Source organism: Notothenia coriiceps, unplaced genomic scaffold (assembly GCF_000735185.1).
Source record: "Notothenia coriiceps isolate Sejong01 unplaced genomic scaffold, NC01 NC01_scaffold00009305, whole genome shotgun sequence".
Lineage (NCBI taxonomy): Eukaryota > Metazoa > Chordata > Actinopteri > Perciformes > Nototheniidae > Notothenia > Notothenia coriiceps.
In genome coordinates this window covers 142,864-158,111 of record NW_011342006.1, presented here as the reverse complement: position 1 = coordinate 158,111, position 15,248 = coordinate 142,864, and the positions used below count along the sequence as shown (strand labels likewise).

At 40.5% G+C, this 15,248-nt stretch overlaps 1 protein-coding gene across 3 annotated transcripts in view; it reads right to left on the bottom strand.

Annotated features, from left to right (window-relative positions):
• hip1 (huntingtin interacting protein 1) overlaps positions 1-13,587 on the bottom strand; it is a 68,450-nt gene extending 54,863 nt beyond the window's left edge. For 2 of the 3 annotated variants that reach the window (XM_010770866.1, XM_010770867.1), the window contains exon 1: positions 13,301-13,587. In XM_010770866.1, coding sequence (XP_010769168.1) covers positions 13,301-13,414 — 114 coding nt within the window. In that variant the 5' untranslated portion in view covers positions 13,415-13,587. Of the gene's footprint in view, positions 1-4,146; positions 4,608-13,300 lie in introns of those variants that run through there. The other variant, XM_010770868.1, reaches the window with a different exon arrangement.
• Between the last annotated feature and the right edge of the window lie 1,661 nt (positions 13,588-15,248).

Here is a 15,248-nt window from a genome sequence, read left to right as displayed (position 1 = left end):
GGGGGGGGGGGGTGCACACGCGTCTTACCAGTTCTTGTGTAACTCGCAAATATCTCTCTCTTCTCTCTTTTATATCTCTCTCTTCTCTCATGTCTCTCTGTCTCTCTCAGTGTTGGTGCACAAATGCGCTTTTTTCAAATGACCCGGTGCTCCTTTTTTGGCGCACCAGTTATGTGCAGCCCTGGTTATATAACGTTAATAAAGGTGCATTTACTAACAGTGTCCTACTTACAGATGCAGAAGATATGGAGCAACTTCAGCTTATGTGTTTCTGGTCATTTGATGAATTCAAGTCCATATCCTATCTTTTTAAAAGACATCAGTCGTTGGGGAAACTCCTTGCTCTTTAGCTGCTAAATGCTCCACTATGTTCTCCATGAAGTCTCCAATATGTGTATGTCGTTGATAATTGACTGTGGGTTCATCATTGCAGAAATCCCTTTTAGAATAACCTAGTTATATGATCCAGTTCAAGGCTTGTGGTTGTGGGCACCATGATACATTTAGATTTTGTGTGTAATTGAACCTGTATTTTATTTGATCAAACACGTACTGCTTAAAGCTAACATTGTGTGTGCACTTTAAGGGTCTCATGCTAATGGTAGGTCTGAGCAACTGAAAATACATGCCTGTGTACTTGAAATTAATACAACTCCCCTTACGACTCAAGATGCATAACCAAACATAAATGCTTGAAACCAAAAGCTAGCCTCGCCACTGCCAGTGTGTTTTACTTAAACACACATCCTTCCACACCATGCAATGGCACTTTTTCTTACAAAAAACACATTAAGAAAATTTGATGATAAATGGCAAAGTGTTTTGGGCCCAAACATTGTTCCAAAAGTAACTCCACCCGACTCCAAAGGTCATTCCTAAGAACAGAGCCTTCTGTGTTGCTTGTTTAAAGACCATTTTCTGTTTTGCTTTTGACGTGAACTTCCGCTCCCATACAACATTCACTCGACACCTCATGAAAGGGAGCCCGGCTGGCACTGAGGAGAGGAGGGTGGTGGAAAAGGTGGTCTTTTTTAGAGCAGTTATTTTTCCTGTGTACATGAATGCACACAGGGAAAAACACAGCTGTGAGAAGAGAAATTAGAAATCACTGCGGTCATTTTATACAGGCATCATTGGAAGAGGAAGTGAAGCAGTCTGCATATTGATCTGCACAATTATCAACATAGTGAACAGATTCTGCTTTGAAATTAATAATTCTGCTGGTAAGTGACAATGAAACCTGCCCATCTACGGTGCCTCAGCATCTATCAGCCTTATCACAATCATGAGGGCTGACGGGCCAATGGTTGACTCTCAGACAGTAAGAAGCAGCTTATTTTCCACAGAATTCACAGAGGATCTTCCATCCCATGAATAACACGACACTTGGTGATAATGACAAGGGATGAGTCCGTCCCTAAAGAGCCCATTAAAAGGCATGAAAACATAGAGCTTCAGGATATTTGCAATGTGTGACCTCAGAGCACCGGGCTTCTGTTGCTGAGGGCAGCGGTGCAGGGCAGCAGCTGGTTAAAGACACACACACACACACACACACACACACACACACACACACACACACACACACACACACACACACACACACACACACACACACACACACACTCAGGCCCACACCCCTGTGGCAGGTTTATGGGCCTCTCCTAATAGGAAGGCTTTCTGCAGCCTCGTGTGAAGGAGCTTTGGCTCCAAAGCTCAACTTCCTGCAGGACCGGTGATGTCATGAGGACACGTTATAAAAGGAACATCTGTGCAGCTCAGCGAGGCTCCTCAGCCCACTTGCTCATTACTCCCCAGCATCGAACACGCTTCCACATCACACAGAGTTTGTTTGTTTTGCTAAAGACTTGATGATGGCTTATGTTGTGATCTGGCACCAATCAAACCACAACAGGAAAACTTGTGCAGCCAACAAACTGTTTACAGTGTTTGTAGGTCCTGCAGTCTGACTGACAACTGCCAGCTCAAATCGGTGAATTTGTTTAAAAAAAAGATGTTTATAATTAAAGACTATACTGAAAGTATGAGGCAAAAGAAAGGATGTCTATCGTGGATAAGACAGCTCTCTCTTCTGTACATGTGCTTATGCAAAATGTAAAGGTTTCAATATAACAATACAAAAGTCTGATATTACAACGTTTTAATAATTGCATTTATTACAAATAAACCTTTTTTCATCATTGTAGCCAAACCTATGCATTTCTGTTTACTTCTACATTGAAGGCTCAGATTACCGGTAACTATTCATTTTATGATATATTGTCTAACAACAGCTCAAGTTTTAAGCAAATTCTATATGAATTATGTTCAAATGTATTCTCTGTCGGTTTATAAAACTTAGAAAAAGTATTTTACATGTATAGCTTAAAGTAACAATGTGACAATCAGTATCAACAGCATGTGCTGCTTATCTCTCTCCTGACACTTAAGAGATTGTTGAAACTTGGAAGTGTTTTGTAAGAAATCTGGACTGCTACATTTTCAGATAACTCCATCTGCAAATGCGACAGGTGCAGTGCACCTACTTAAGGCCTTAATACAGCAGGTTAACTCAACTATTGTTGCTACTGTGGTACAATTAAAAAAAACTCACAATTCACTGCCATTACAAGGAAAAGGATTGTTAATATGTTTGCAACTCAGCAAGCAACTCTGGACTTATATACAACGTGGGAATGTAGAGTCTGCGTCTATTTGGACTTTGTTTTCATACCAGCCTGTCTCACTACATGCCAAACGGCCAAAACATAGCGACAGAAAGGATAACAGCCTTGAAGAACTGTGTTAGATTCTCTGATTCGGTTTCCCAAATAACATCAAGAGATTCGTCTCAAATAACCAGTGAAGTGCAACTGAATGAAGATCCGCAGGAAGTTATTTTCCAACACTCCACCTACACCATGTCTGCACTACATGCCCCCACTACATGCCGCCACTGACTTCATGTGGGCAGCTAAGCTTTATTTCATAGATCAGAGTGATTTTGCTGTTCTAGTTATCAAAATAAATGGATTGGCTTCCGTACCTCTATAAAAAATGAGCTAATCTGAATGTTTCTATTTCGCATTTTCTTCCAAACCAACTTTCAGAGTTTCCTTTAGCTTAGGAGAATTGGAGAGAGGACTCTTGGTGTGCTTTTATCAACCACCCTCCCCCACACCTACTATACAAGGACTTAAAGTACACCCATCCATCCATGTTGGCAGTGAAAGGCCAGTCTTGTTGCTTTGGTGCACCTGCTCCAGTACACTCCGGACACTTTAGCCTCTATCGCATCATTCACATCACTCTGAGTCAAAAGGAAGATAAATGCACGCAAGATTCGAGCTTGTTTAGCCTTGACACAACTTTACGTATTCTTTTTACTGTCAAACTTGTGATTTATACAATATACCATCTTGTTCGACCTTAAATGCATAGCTAGTGTCTCTTTAATATGTGTAACACGCTGATAGTAACACAAAGACACACACTGTCTTTAAGGTTGGACATCAATACAACCTGTAATTGAGATTCATGGCACATATAAGCTTTGCTGAACTTTTTTCCACTGAACCTGCAGCTGGACACTGAGCCGTGAAAAGAAGAAAGCTCTGGGCAACAGAGGAGCACATCTCAGACATTTTCATTTCTTGGACCCAAAAATAGACCCAGAAGCTGCAAACCCTTAATGTATTCCACAACATAAGATAAAGTAATGATTGTTACACCAGCCCTGTTTACCAGTCTTTGTACAGTGTAAGTAAAGAGAAGCCTGGGATCTCAAGTGTCTTATTCTGGCTATTATTTCCACTACATTTAAGTGGACTCAATCTGTTCTCACATTAAACCAGGACCCTGTGGACACACTTCAAGGATAGCTTTTTAAAACCTTCATGTCTTCTTCGTCACAATAAAATTCAAACTTCCCACAGACCAATTTAGCTGCAATAACCGTCAAACAAGTCCCTGCGTGCGTAGGGCATAACTTGCATGTAATCGGCCCATGTGTGTGTTTGCGTGTGTGTGTGCAATAGGACTTCTCGGACACCACCCCCACCTCTACTTCCAAAAAACATGCAAAGCCTCGGTGTATCTGTTGCTGTCGGTGAAGATAACAAAACAAATCAGTTCTTAAGCACTTACAATTTTACTGAGATCCATGATCGTCCCAGAGTGAAGATCCGTGGATCCGGAGAGCAGATATCCTAACGATTTAGTAACGGGAAAGCGATTGAGGCAACAAATGCATTGGGGAGGAGAAGGGGGAGGTGGAGCGGGCTGTTAGCTCAACATGTGTCCCGATTTGGTATTAAAATGCTCCCCTGTCTCTCCTTCCTTCCGCGTCCCTGTTTTCTTTTTCTATGCGAGCCCTACGTGCTCTCTTATCGGGGAGGACTTCCAGCATCCGACCGCCGAGAAGCAGAAGCTGTCCGCGGGGAAAACACAACAGGAGTACCGCTGATAAACCCCACTCCTTCCCGCTGCAAGGTGAAACCCAGCCTGTCTCTATGCATCAGCCCACATAGAGGCTAAGACGTGGGGTAGTAGGCGACCTTTATTTTGCAAATAGCCCGCTCTCTTGTCAGACAATAGTAGCATGGAGCCTGCAGAGAGGGATGGCTTAAAACCGGTGGTTCCAAAACTGGGGTCCGGGGACTGGTGGGGGTCCTATAGGAGGGGAGGTGAAGTCCAGGAAATGAAAAAACAGCTGCATTTCCTCTGTTGCTACCTTTACCAGGGGGTAGTGTGATCTATCTGTTGATTGGGTCACCTGACCTCCAGCAGAAGACAAATTATTACAACTACTTCACCATTAAAAACACTGATGCAAATATGTCGCCAATATTGTCATTGATTAAAGGGTCATTTGCAAGACAAGGTGTGGAGACCCCTTTGCATCCTCTTCTGGAGACACCACACAAACACAATATGTGAAACAAGTGGCTATGGTTGTAACACAACACAAACACATTAGTTAAAGAAAAAAACACGACACAACCTATTACCTGTTTAAAGTAAGGCAATCCCTTTTTCAAAGCAAGAAGGCCTGTTTCAAATGTGAATTACCTTTGAGCAGAGGTGGGAAGTAACTAAGTAGATTTACTCAAGTACTGTACTAAAGTAAAATGTTGAGATACCTGTACTTTACTTGAGTATTTAAATGTTATGCTACTTTGTACTTCTACTCCACTACAATTCAGAGGTAAATTGTGTACTTTTACACCACTACATTTATTTGTTACCTTTAATTACTTTGCATATATGGATTAACGATGTGAAATATTATCAACTCTTTAATAAGACTTTAGCTACACCTGGAATAAATTCACAAGCTACCTGGCCTGCAGTATACAAAGTCATTAAAACTAGCTGCACCTTTACCAGCTTCGATAACACTTTGATGCATCAATGACTATAATAAAAACATATAATAAATATGATTCCGAAATTGACCAATTTGTATAATGAGTACTTTTACTTTTGATACTTTAAGTATATTTTGATGTTAAAACTGTTGTACTTTTACTTGAGTAACCTTTTGAATGCAGGACTTTTACTTGTAACCGAGTATTCCAACACTCAGGTACTACTTTTACTCAAGTACAAGTTCTGACTACCTCACCCACCTCTGCCTTTGAGTCATATTTTGTGTGTGTGTGTGTGTGTGTGTGTGTGTGTGTGTGTGTGTGTGTGTGTGTGTGTGTGTGTGTGTGTGTGTGTGTGTGTGTGTGTGTGTGTGTGTGTGTGTGTGTGTGTGTGTAGTAATATTATGCTTATGAACACATGAAGCCTTGAAATGAGTATGCTTTAAAGGTGCAAAGGAGGGAAAGCTCAGCTTCCATCGTGAGAGCAATTCTAGGTAACTGATGCCCCCATCTGGTTTTCCTGAGACTGTCAACCTTCAATTTGATGTGAACCATGTGCATCACGCAAGTACATGTTTTACTAAAGTTAACATAAATGCATTTGTCACAGAAGACACTTGGACATGTAGAAAAGTGTGTAGATTAAAAATGAAAATAGTTGATAATAATATTATTATTAATAATAATAACTTTATTTGTATAGCACCTTTCATACAGGGGATTACAGTTCAAAGTGCTGTACATCAGTAAGAAATAAGACATAAAATCAGTGTAAAATAAGCAGCAAGAGCAAAGCATAAAGTGGGATAAAATCATTAAAAATAAAAACATGGAGAATAAAACATAGAGAAATAGTGCAATGTCAATCACAGAGAATAGCGAAGTATAATAGTGTAAAATCAGTAAAATGCTTTGGTAAAGAGATCAAAATGCCTAACGTATTGGCTTCCCTAATATTGTTGGGTAACATGTTCCACAGTTTTGGGGCGTAGTTTACAAAGGCTGCTTCACCGATCTTCTTATGACTCTTTGATAGCTGAATAAAAATGTAGCGGCTTCAGTTTCAACATTGTTGTAAATAATGAATGCACTAATCCAATTTATTTACCTTTATAGCTAGAGTGCTATCAGACCTTTTTGTAACCAATTGTATTATAATCGTTGAACAGAAGACACTTATGAATTCACTGATATAGTTTAAAAAGACATTTAGCAAATGTGGAACCCAGCCACAGACAAACAAGTGCCTTACACTTTTCCTCCCACTTCTTCAACCCCTAGAGACCATTGTATTCCGCATGGAAGTGGTAAGTTTATAACTATCACCCACATCATTTGTTGTTTACCCTGCATGCTGGATGCCTTCACACACACAGTATTATGCTGACGATTGTCTGGGACATTTCCTGGAGTTACTGTGAGAAAGGATATGACATGAGATGTGGACGGACAAATGCTTACAAGTGCTCAGGGTTGACAATCATTGCTATAATATATTAGATCCAAGTTAAGATAAGATGTGATTTGTTAATACCAAATTGGATAATTGTATATACTACATTCTGTATACCTCTTTTGATAAAAAAATGCTAACAACACATTTCAATGAAATGCTGTCCAGTTCGAAACCACCACTAGTTTCATTGACACCTCTAAGTGTGTGTGTATACAAAAAGGGACCATTACAGGTTTTCTAAAGGTACATTCAACTGTAAAGGTTTAGCTAATAAAGTGTTCAAAGAGTGTTTATTTAAATAACCAGAACAAAATTGAGGTGTATTACACTGCACATGTGAAAATTGACATTCTAATAGCAGCAATTTGATACATAATGTGTTCATATTTTGGGGGGTTTTAAGTGAAGGATAAAGCTTGAAAGATTAAATATTTTATTATTATAAGGAGTAACAGCTGAATAAGGTTTTGTAATCCAAAGTAGTTGTTTTACATTTGTTATGTAGCCCTCACCAAGTTTAAATTCAGTCCAAAGCTTCTCTATACAATCACAGGACATCAGCTGATCGACCGAGGCCAGGCCAGCCACAATAATCAATATGCTACTCATTATACCATCAGGGCTGCGCATTAAAACTCCAGGCCGCTCAACATAAACTGTCTGTCTCCAGACAATACTGGCTCTTTTCCACAGAGTCTCTTCCCTTCCTGGTACGGCGTGGGCCTATCATTGTGAGGGCGGCAGCCTCACAGAGCATTTCTCACATACAGCGGTCCCACTCTGTCTCTGCCTGGATTCTCAGTCAAACACTCAAAACCCCTTCCCCTTTTTAATAAAAGTTTAAAATATGTCATTTTAAATGATGGTTAAAATCTTCATCACCATCTTCACATTCCAATTAGGTTCTCAAAAATCTGATGAAGCATTAATGACATCTTCACTGAGACAAATGAAAATTAGGTTTGTGGATGAAGTTGCCCATTTAGGCTGGAAACAACTAATGATCATACCATTTCTTCAGGTAAAAAGGTTGACGTCACACACTCTTTTATCTTGGATGATTTTCAGTGTTTAACAGCAACAGAGAGATTTGATTGTGAAAGTCCAGGTAGAATTAAAGTGTCAATACCCAACACATTTGTTATAAGAGAAAGATATTACTGTCTAAAGGAAATGTGCCAATTCCTAACTGTGGTACTAGAGATGTGTTTGGGATATTCAGCTGATACCCCTAATACCATTATTTGTTCTATTAGGTATAACTTTAAAAAGGTAATTGCAGTAATAAAAGTGATCCACATTAATGTCCTTTGAACCCAAACATGGTGTGTGTGGAGCACAGGGGTTAAAGTCCATAGATCTCTCTTCCCCAAACACTAGACAGACTGACTAAGGTTGTGTAGTTCCTTAGGCAGCCTGTGTGTATAAAAATGCAAAACCTTAATAAAAAGCTGATCCAGCATTTTGTACACATGTTTCTACCTTCTGTACATGCTATAGGATTCTTTGGCTCGGACTTCTACATGACACATTTCCGCGTGTGTCCTCTGTCCTTATTTCAGGGGGTTCACCCTCTCAATCAATAAATGTACTAGTTTTGGTCTTTTTTGACTAAAATGTCTGTAGTCGAGGACAGCCCTACCTATTTTGTCCATACAAAATGTATCCCTTCAAATGTCATTACAAAGTGTTTTGACACAACTTATAATTGTAAAATATGCACATTAGTGATATATTTATTTCTGCCATATCGTTCAGCCATAGTCCCTGCAGATTGTACATGACTGAGGAATGTATTGTATTCAAATGATTATTTGAAATGAGGCCACTCATGTTGCAGCAGGCTAATTTGCATACCATGTGCTCACATCCATGATGTAGGTTTCAGTCTGACTTTTGACCTTTGCTGCATGTGAAACAAAAAGTAACACTCCATCTCTGTCTCGCTCCCTTTCCGCTTTCCTGTCCTGTAAAACACAGACGAGAACTCCAAAACAATCTGTATATCAAAGCCATTGTTAATGCCGCCAGGAACTCATCAGTGCACTTTGTTCCACTTACTGACCTGCCACTCATGTCCAGCTCTATTATTCCACAGCCAGTCAGTGCAATGAGGCCACAAACCACCGCCTGCTGTTTCTGCTGCCTCAGTGCTTTTAATGGTCTCGCTTTCATGCTTGCATGCTCGTCTGTGAGTGTACTGCATGTATGTGGATATCCCTTCATAACTTCCCTGCATTTTTAATTGCAGGATGTAAAAAAGAAGCAAAGGAACACTCAAGACAATGAGCAATGGAGGGGAGGACAACAAGGCAAGGAGAAAGACAAAGACAGTGGAGAAAGAGAGGCAGAGAGACGGGGTGGTTAATAGATTATTGTCTATGGGCGCCCTGCTGAGCCCTGCTTGTGCCCGAGGGCCAGGCCCCACTCCTCCCCTGAATTCCACAGCTGCCAGGCCACCAAACAGCACTAAAAGAGGGTGCAGGGCGAGGGAACGAGGGGTGTCCATCAATGCAGGTTCACACATACTGTGTACACCAATCAAGATTGGGGGTACATGTCCAACAATGGTTACTTCTGCAGTTGCTAAGCGGTAAGGAGTTTTGGAGTGATCTATTTATTTGATAAGACGGAAATTATCATTTACATTTTCTAAAGTATTCCGATTGAGCACACATTATGTCAGCTCTCACACCTAAACATCATGTGTTGCAATAGAGGGTGCGTAAAAAAGCACACAGGCAAAGTTGAAAAGGTTTGCTAAAAAGTATTGAATAAACAGATTAAATCGTTAGCTAAGGGATGCACAATATTGTATTTTTACCAATATCTGATATTCATAACTCCTTTTGGCAATACTGCTATATAAGGGTATTTATTTTGAATAGCAGAGCACATCAAGTCTGTACTGTATTGGAATTAACATGATATTACTCCTACTCTAAATGAGTACAAATGCTTTACATATTTCTGCTCGAACTCAATAAGACATTGACTGAATTAATAAATAAAAAATAGCAACATTATGTTGCTATTTTAAAAAAAAATAAAGAATGAAAACTACGCTTAATCTGAGCTGCAACCCTGTTACAGCCAGGTGATGTGCAAACAAATGCACTGTTCCTACGGGCAAAAAATATAAGAAGCTTCAGTCCGAATGTTGCCTCTTTTTAAGTCCAATGAACGAGGCTGAAAGACTGATAGGCCTATATCCTAAAAGACAGACTAAAATATGAGAAATAGATTTCTTTATGGAACCTCCCCACTGCATACATACTTGTTGCACATCCTTAGCCAACAGTTTGTGTTGCATGCAGAAATGGTTAATGTTTATATTCAACCCTTTATGGGCAGCTGACATGCCTTGATTGAGCATACCTATTAAATAATGTCTATTAATTTATTTAATTAATGTCTGAACACACTCTCTATCCATCAATGGTTCAAATGGTTGGATAACCTGAATGGTTTGAGAGTTTCTGCTACTCTAATATAACAGAATTGCTATCTCGACAAACCATAATGACAGTTTAATGAGTGACTATACTATACTGTACATTCACATCAACTGCCAAAAGTGCATTTTGTCAAATAAAGATACAAATAGGAAGAGTTGCATCCGTGGGGACAAATAAATGAGAAGGAGGTGGCTGACAGCTGTTCTTATTTTAAGGCCTTCAGTAAGTAACATACAATGTGGTGTGGCTGATGGGCTCAGGCTGCATATGTCCCAGCTGAGAGACTGGTGCCCCTGAAGTTTTCCACAAGTACTAATTATGGTTCGTATGGGTCCAGAGATTACTACCTACACCAGCTTCCAAATGAAAAACCTCCCATGGCCTGTGACAGCTTGGAAATAGTTCCACAATCTATGATGGAGTTGGCATCTCTGACATTTTAGAGCCTTAAGATAAAGATTACAACATACTGTACGCAGTGTTTAGTCCTAGCTTGTTATTTACTTATTGTTTGTTTTTACTTCTTTGGGAACACAATAGAAGACTAAAACAAGTTTGAGACAAACAGACCACAGATTAAATCCCCTAAACTCTAAATTAAAGAGTCAGCTGCTATTATGAGTCCAAACATGTCATTAAAAGCAAGAGTTGTGTGCTATCCGGCTGCTATGGTTCTTTCTTTTTATAACCCCGTGTGGACACTATGACAGACAGGATTTTGAACACACCCTGGTTGTTTACCCAACTCAACAGAGAGATAGGCGAGCACTTCCCAGAATCAGCGTTTTACATAACTAGGGATTTAAAGTAGGCGACCCTGCTGTCTGCAGTGCACACTGCTTACTGTGTATTCATATGCTTGTAACTGTAGAACATTGAATTCAGGTTGCATGTTGAAGGACAGACTGTATGATCTACTCACCCTTTGTACTGTCATACTGCTGAGTGATTTCTACACACATGCAAAGGGCTGTCCTCAATTAAAGAAACTTTTAGTGGATGAACAATCATACTATTTTAGCAACTAATGAAAAACTTACATTTTAGAAAGATCATGAAGACTATAAAAGCACCACTTTAACAGATTACCATACCATGTTCACAAGTTTCTTATGTCATTCAGCTTAAAAAAAAAAATGACATATCTAATAAATAAATCTCAGTTCACTAAAACCAAAACTATCAATTACTCCACAAGTCGAATTTATATATATATATATATAAAGGTTATTCCGCTACTATTTGGTTATCACACACACATACCAATAGCTCCAAACTTCAATATCTCTAAAAGTTGATTTTCTAAGTGTTCCGTCAGTAAAAATATGGAAAAACCAAAAAAAAAAGAATCAAAAGACTAGGCTTTCACTGTACATTATTGCTGAAAAGAGATGGCTGGAGACATGCAGACAGGCAGATATGCGGGCAGACAGGAGGTGAAAGCCAGCCACCCAGCAGATTTAGGCAGCTTTACAGCACAACAGATCAGATGTGATTATCTCTCGCTGATCCCTGTAAAGTAGACAGCAGATTCATTGAATCCTACACCGCCTGCTCTGGATCCCTCATGTCAAAAATCAACTGCACGTGAAAAAAGGAAACTAACAGTAAAAAGCTACAGAAGCACTCTCCTCAATCACAGCATTACAGAAGAGAAAGCTTTTGTCATTGGAATCAGGAACAAAACAGCTGAATCGCTCATGCTTTTGGAACATAAATATCAGCGATTCAAACTTGGATTTTTTTTTCATGAATATTTTCACCCTTGTTTGAAAGAGACATTGCCACAACATATGTTATCAGATCTTAAAAAACGAATGTGAATCTATAAGGAATGAATCCGTTTTTTTGTTATGCAATTGCAATGTGATTCAAGACACTGATGGGAAGGGTTATATTTGCATCATTATTCACATTTCATTTAAACACATAGTTGTTCAGCCCTAAAATGTATTGTGCTGTGACCTGGACACCTTTGACACACTTCCAGACAGAGGATGTGTGATATCAGGAGCCTTTCAGTGACCTAGTGACCAGACTTGGCTCCCATAAAGCCATGCATTCTCCCAGCAACTAATCCATGCTGCTACTGTCACGGATGAGAGAGACGTGGGGTACTGAGAGTGGGGGTACCCAGACCCAGAAATGCCAAATACATACTGTTCAATTTAGCAAGGAGAAGCACGTTGCCACACTACCACAACAGTTGGTGCTGCCTTGATTCATCTGACCTACTTTCTGCCCCCACTTCCCTCCCCTGTGCCTGGTCTGGGGAGAGGGGAGGGAAGACCACCAGGCAGGAAGCAGCAGGATCACAGCACAGCAGCAGCCTACATAATGTACATACATATGCTCACTGGGAGAGCACTTCATGCAAAGTCAGATGTAGCTCTGGAAGATACACAGCATTCATTATTCATCAGCAGTCATGGTGGAAAACTAAGCACAACAAACCAAAAAAAAGAAAAAGTCCATAGTCCATCTCCTTTTTGGATCTCATCTTGGTCATACCATCATCCCATGACTGAAGGCCTACAGAAGGCACTGACAGCCTGTCATACATGACATAGCTCCACAAAGCTTCAGCTCTCCTCCCTCTTGTCTGGTTTATTCTGCAGATAGCAGTTATAATTCAAAAGGCCATTGACCTACATTTCAACAGCTCTTTTGTTGTACAGTGGACTCATTGGTATCTCTGCTGATCCCAGACACACTCAGGGAGAACAACACTAGAACAACTCATTACCTGGATCAAATGTAAAAACAGTAAAGTATCAAAAACGAAGGAATTCCAGCAAAATGTGGTTGATGTGGGTTTTTTTTAGGATCCTTAGCTGCAATCTGGACTAGAGACAACATCTCGAAACGCATAGTGCGATTAAGAGCAGACAGAAAACATCCCGACATGACTACTATCCCCCACCCACCTTAAAAGTGGCTCAAAGCCAGGGTCTTCATCCAACGATTTATAGAAAATCAAGCTATCATTACTTTAATGTGACAACTGTGCTCCATACCTGGCCTCTCTCAAAGTTTTCCTTCTCCAGCTCCAGGCTGTTTGCCCCAGTCCGGCGGATCACTTTGGGGATAGCGTTGGGTACTTGCTGCATGGAGCTTTTCACTCGATCCATTGTCGTATTTTTCCCACAGCGGCGAGACAAAACTAAAACGTTCACCCGATAATCACGCTAAACTGTAAAAAATAAAATAAAAGCTGAACTAACTATGGCGGGCAGCAGTCCATGCTGTGCTGGACTCGTCTCCCCGTTCCCTGGATCATTTGGCCTCTCCGTCCAACACCCAGTCAATGACAGCAGTCTGAACCTAACCAGCGTAAAGCCCACCAGGCTTACTAGAAGTGGACCATCCAGCTTTTCAAAATAAAGTTCCTAATGGCCTCCTTATGGCTCTCAATGGCAGAGGTGAAGGAAGTAGTCAGATCATGTACTTTGTATTATTTATTTACTTTACACAATTATGTAATCCAATGCCAATGTGTCTGTAGTATGTTTCTATATTTATGTAGCAATTTTTTCAACATCCTCCGAGGGCCGTACAAATTATTGAACTCAACGTCTGCTTAAAAATAATGAAATCACCGCCCATTCATTTCGGCTTTCTTTCATGCTGTGCAAAGAAAAAGCAACCTCTTAATCCAGATATTTTACCATGACTCGCGTATGCATTCACGTGCAGGGTGTGGCATGACCACCACAACAGAAATATATGGACACAAGATGTGTGCAAATGTATTTAGTATCCTATCGATGTGGACATGATTTAAGTGGGGAGTGGGGGGGGGACCTAACCTCCTCTAGGGGGGCTGAAAATTCTTGGAATCAATATTTCATTTCCCAGCACAATCTTTGTTAAGTGAGTGTCTAAGTATTAGTACTTCCAACCTTTAGATTGATATAGCTTTTTTATAAATAACGTAGGGTACCCATCTTTGTACAAAAAAGACGACATTTCAACCCGTAAATTGTACCCCCAGATACCTTAACGAGGAAAGACGTTCAGTCAGGGATCGCCGGTCGATACTTGACGCGTCACACAACGTGAAGGCATAACCGCAGGGCCGACAAAGGGTCTAAACGGCGAACCAAGAGTAGTGTACCGTATACAGGCAGACTTCTCCCACGTCAGACTGCCTCTCGTGGTCTTGCGGCGAGGCCCGTGAAGGTCTTCTTAAACGCTCATGGGTATTCCTTGGCATGTGTACGGCGTCAAAACGCACCGACACCGCACATCAACTTTCGGGTCACCGCTAGACAAGTAGACAGCATGACTCCAGTATGTCAGTTATTGAACAGACAATAATCCGTAGACTCAATCGATCGATACGATTGCATTATATTCTTCGAAAAAGATGTTGGTTCACTCCATTTCCGTGTAGAAATATAACATCGCTGAGACTATCCTACGACTCCCACAGTGAGTCCATAAGGGGGCAGAGAGACGGTTAGGTGTCTCGACGTGTCACTACGACCAGAGCCACGGTCAGGACACCACCCCCTCGTCTGCCCCCCTTCCGCCTTCAACACTGCATCTGTGACAATATATATACCCACCTCACACCCTCAATCGCCTCTCACACATTCCACCTTTGGGGTTCGACATGGACACGGACATAAGATATTCGATTCTTCTCAAATAATTTCGGAGTGGGGATGAACTTCGGACAAAGGCTGAGGTAGACACTTGAATGTATACTGTAATATCAATATTTTTTTATTCTCTTATTTCATTTGTCCATATTTTATGTATATACTGTCATTGCTTTTTCAACAATAATTATTTGGTTCTTATGTTTTCAAACTTTCCCTCTACCCTAAAACATTATTAATAGGTATTTCTTTCTTATTGTCATGACAAAGTATACCTCCAACCTCTCCTAACGAATGAGGTATCTAGGTACGAAAATTGAAGTTGATAAATTTTTTTGTTAGAAGGGCCCCCTCGTAC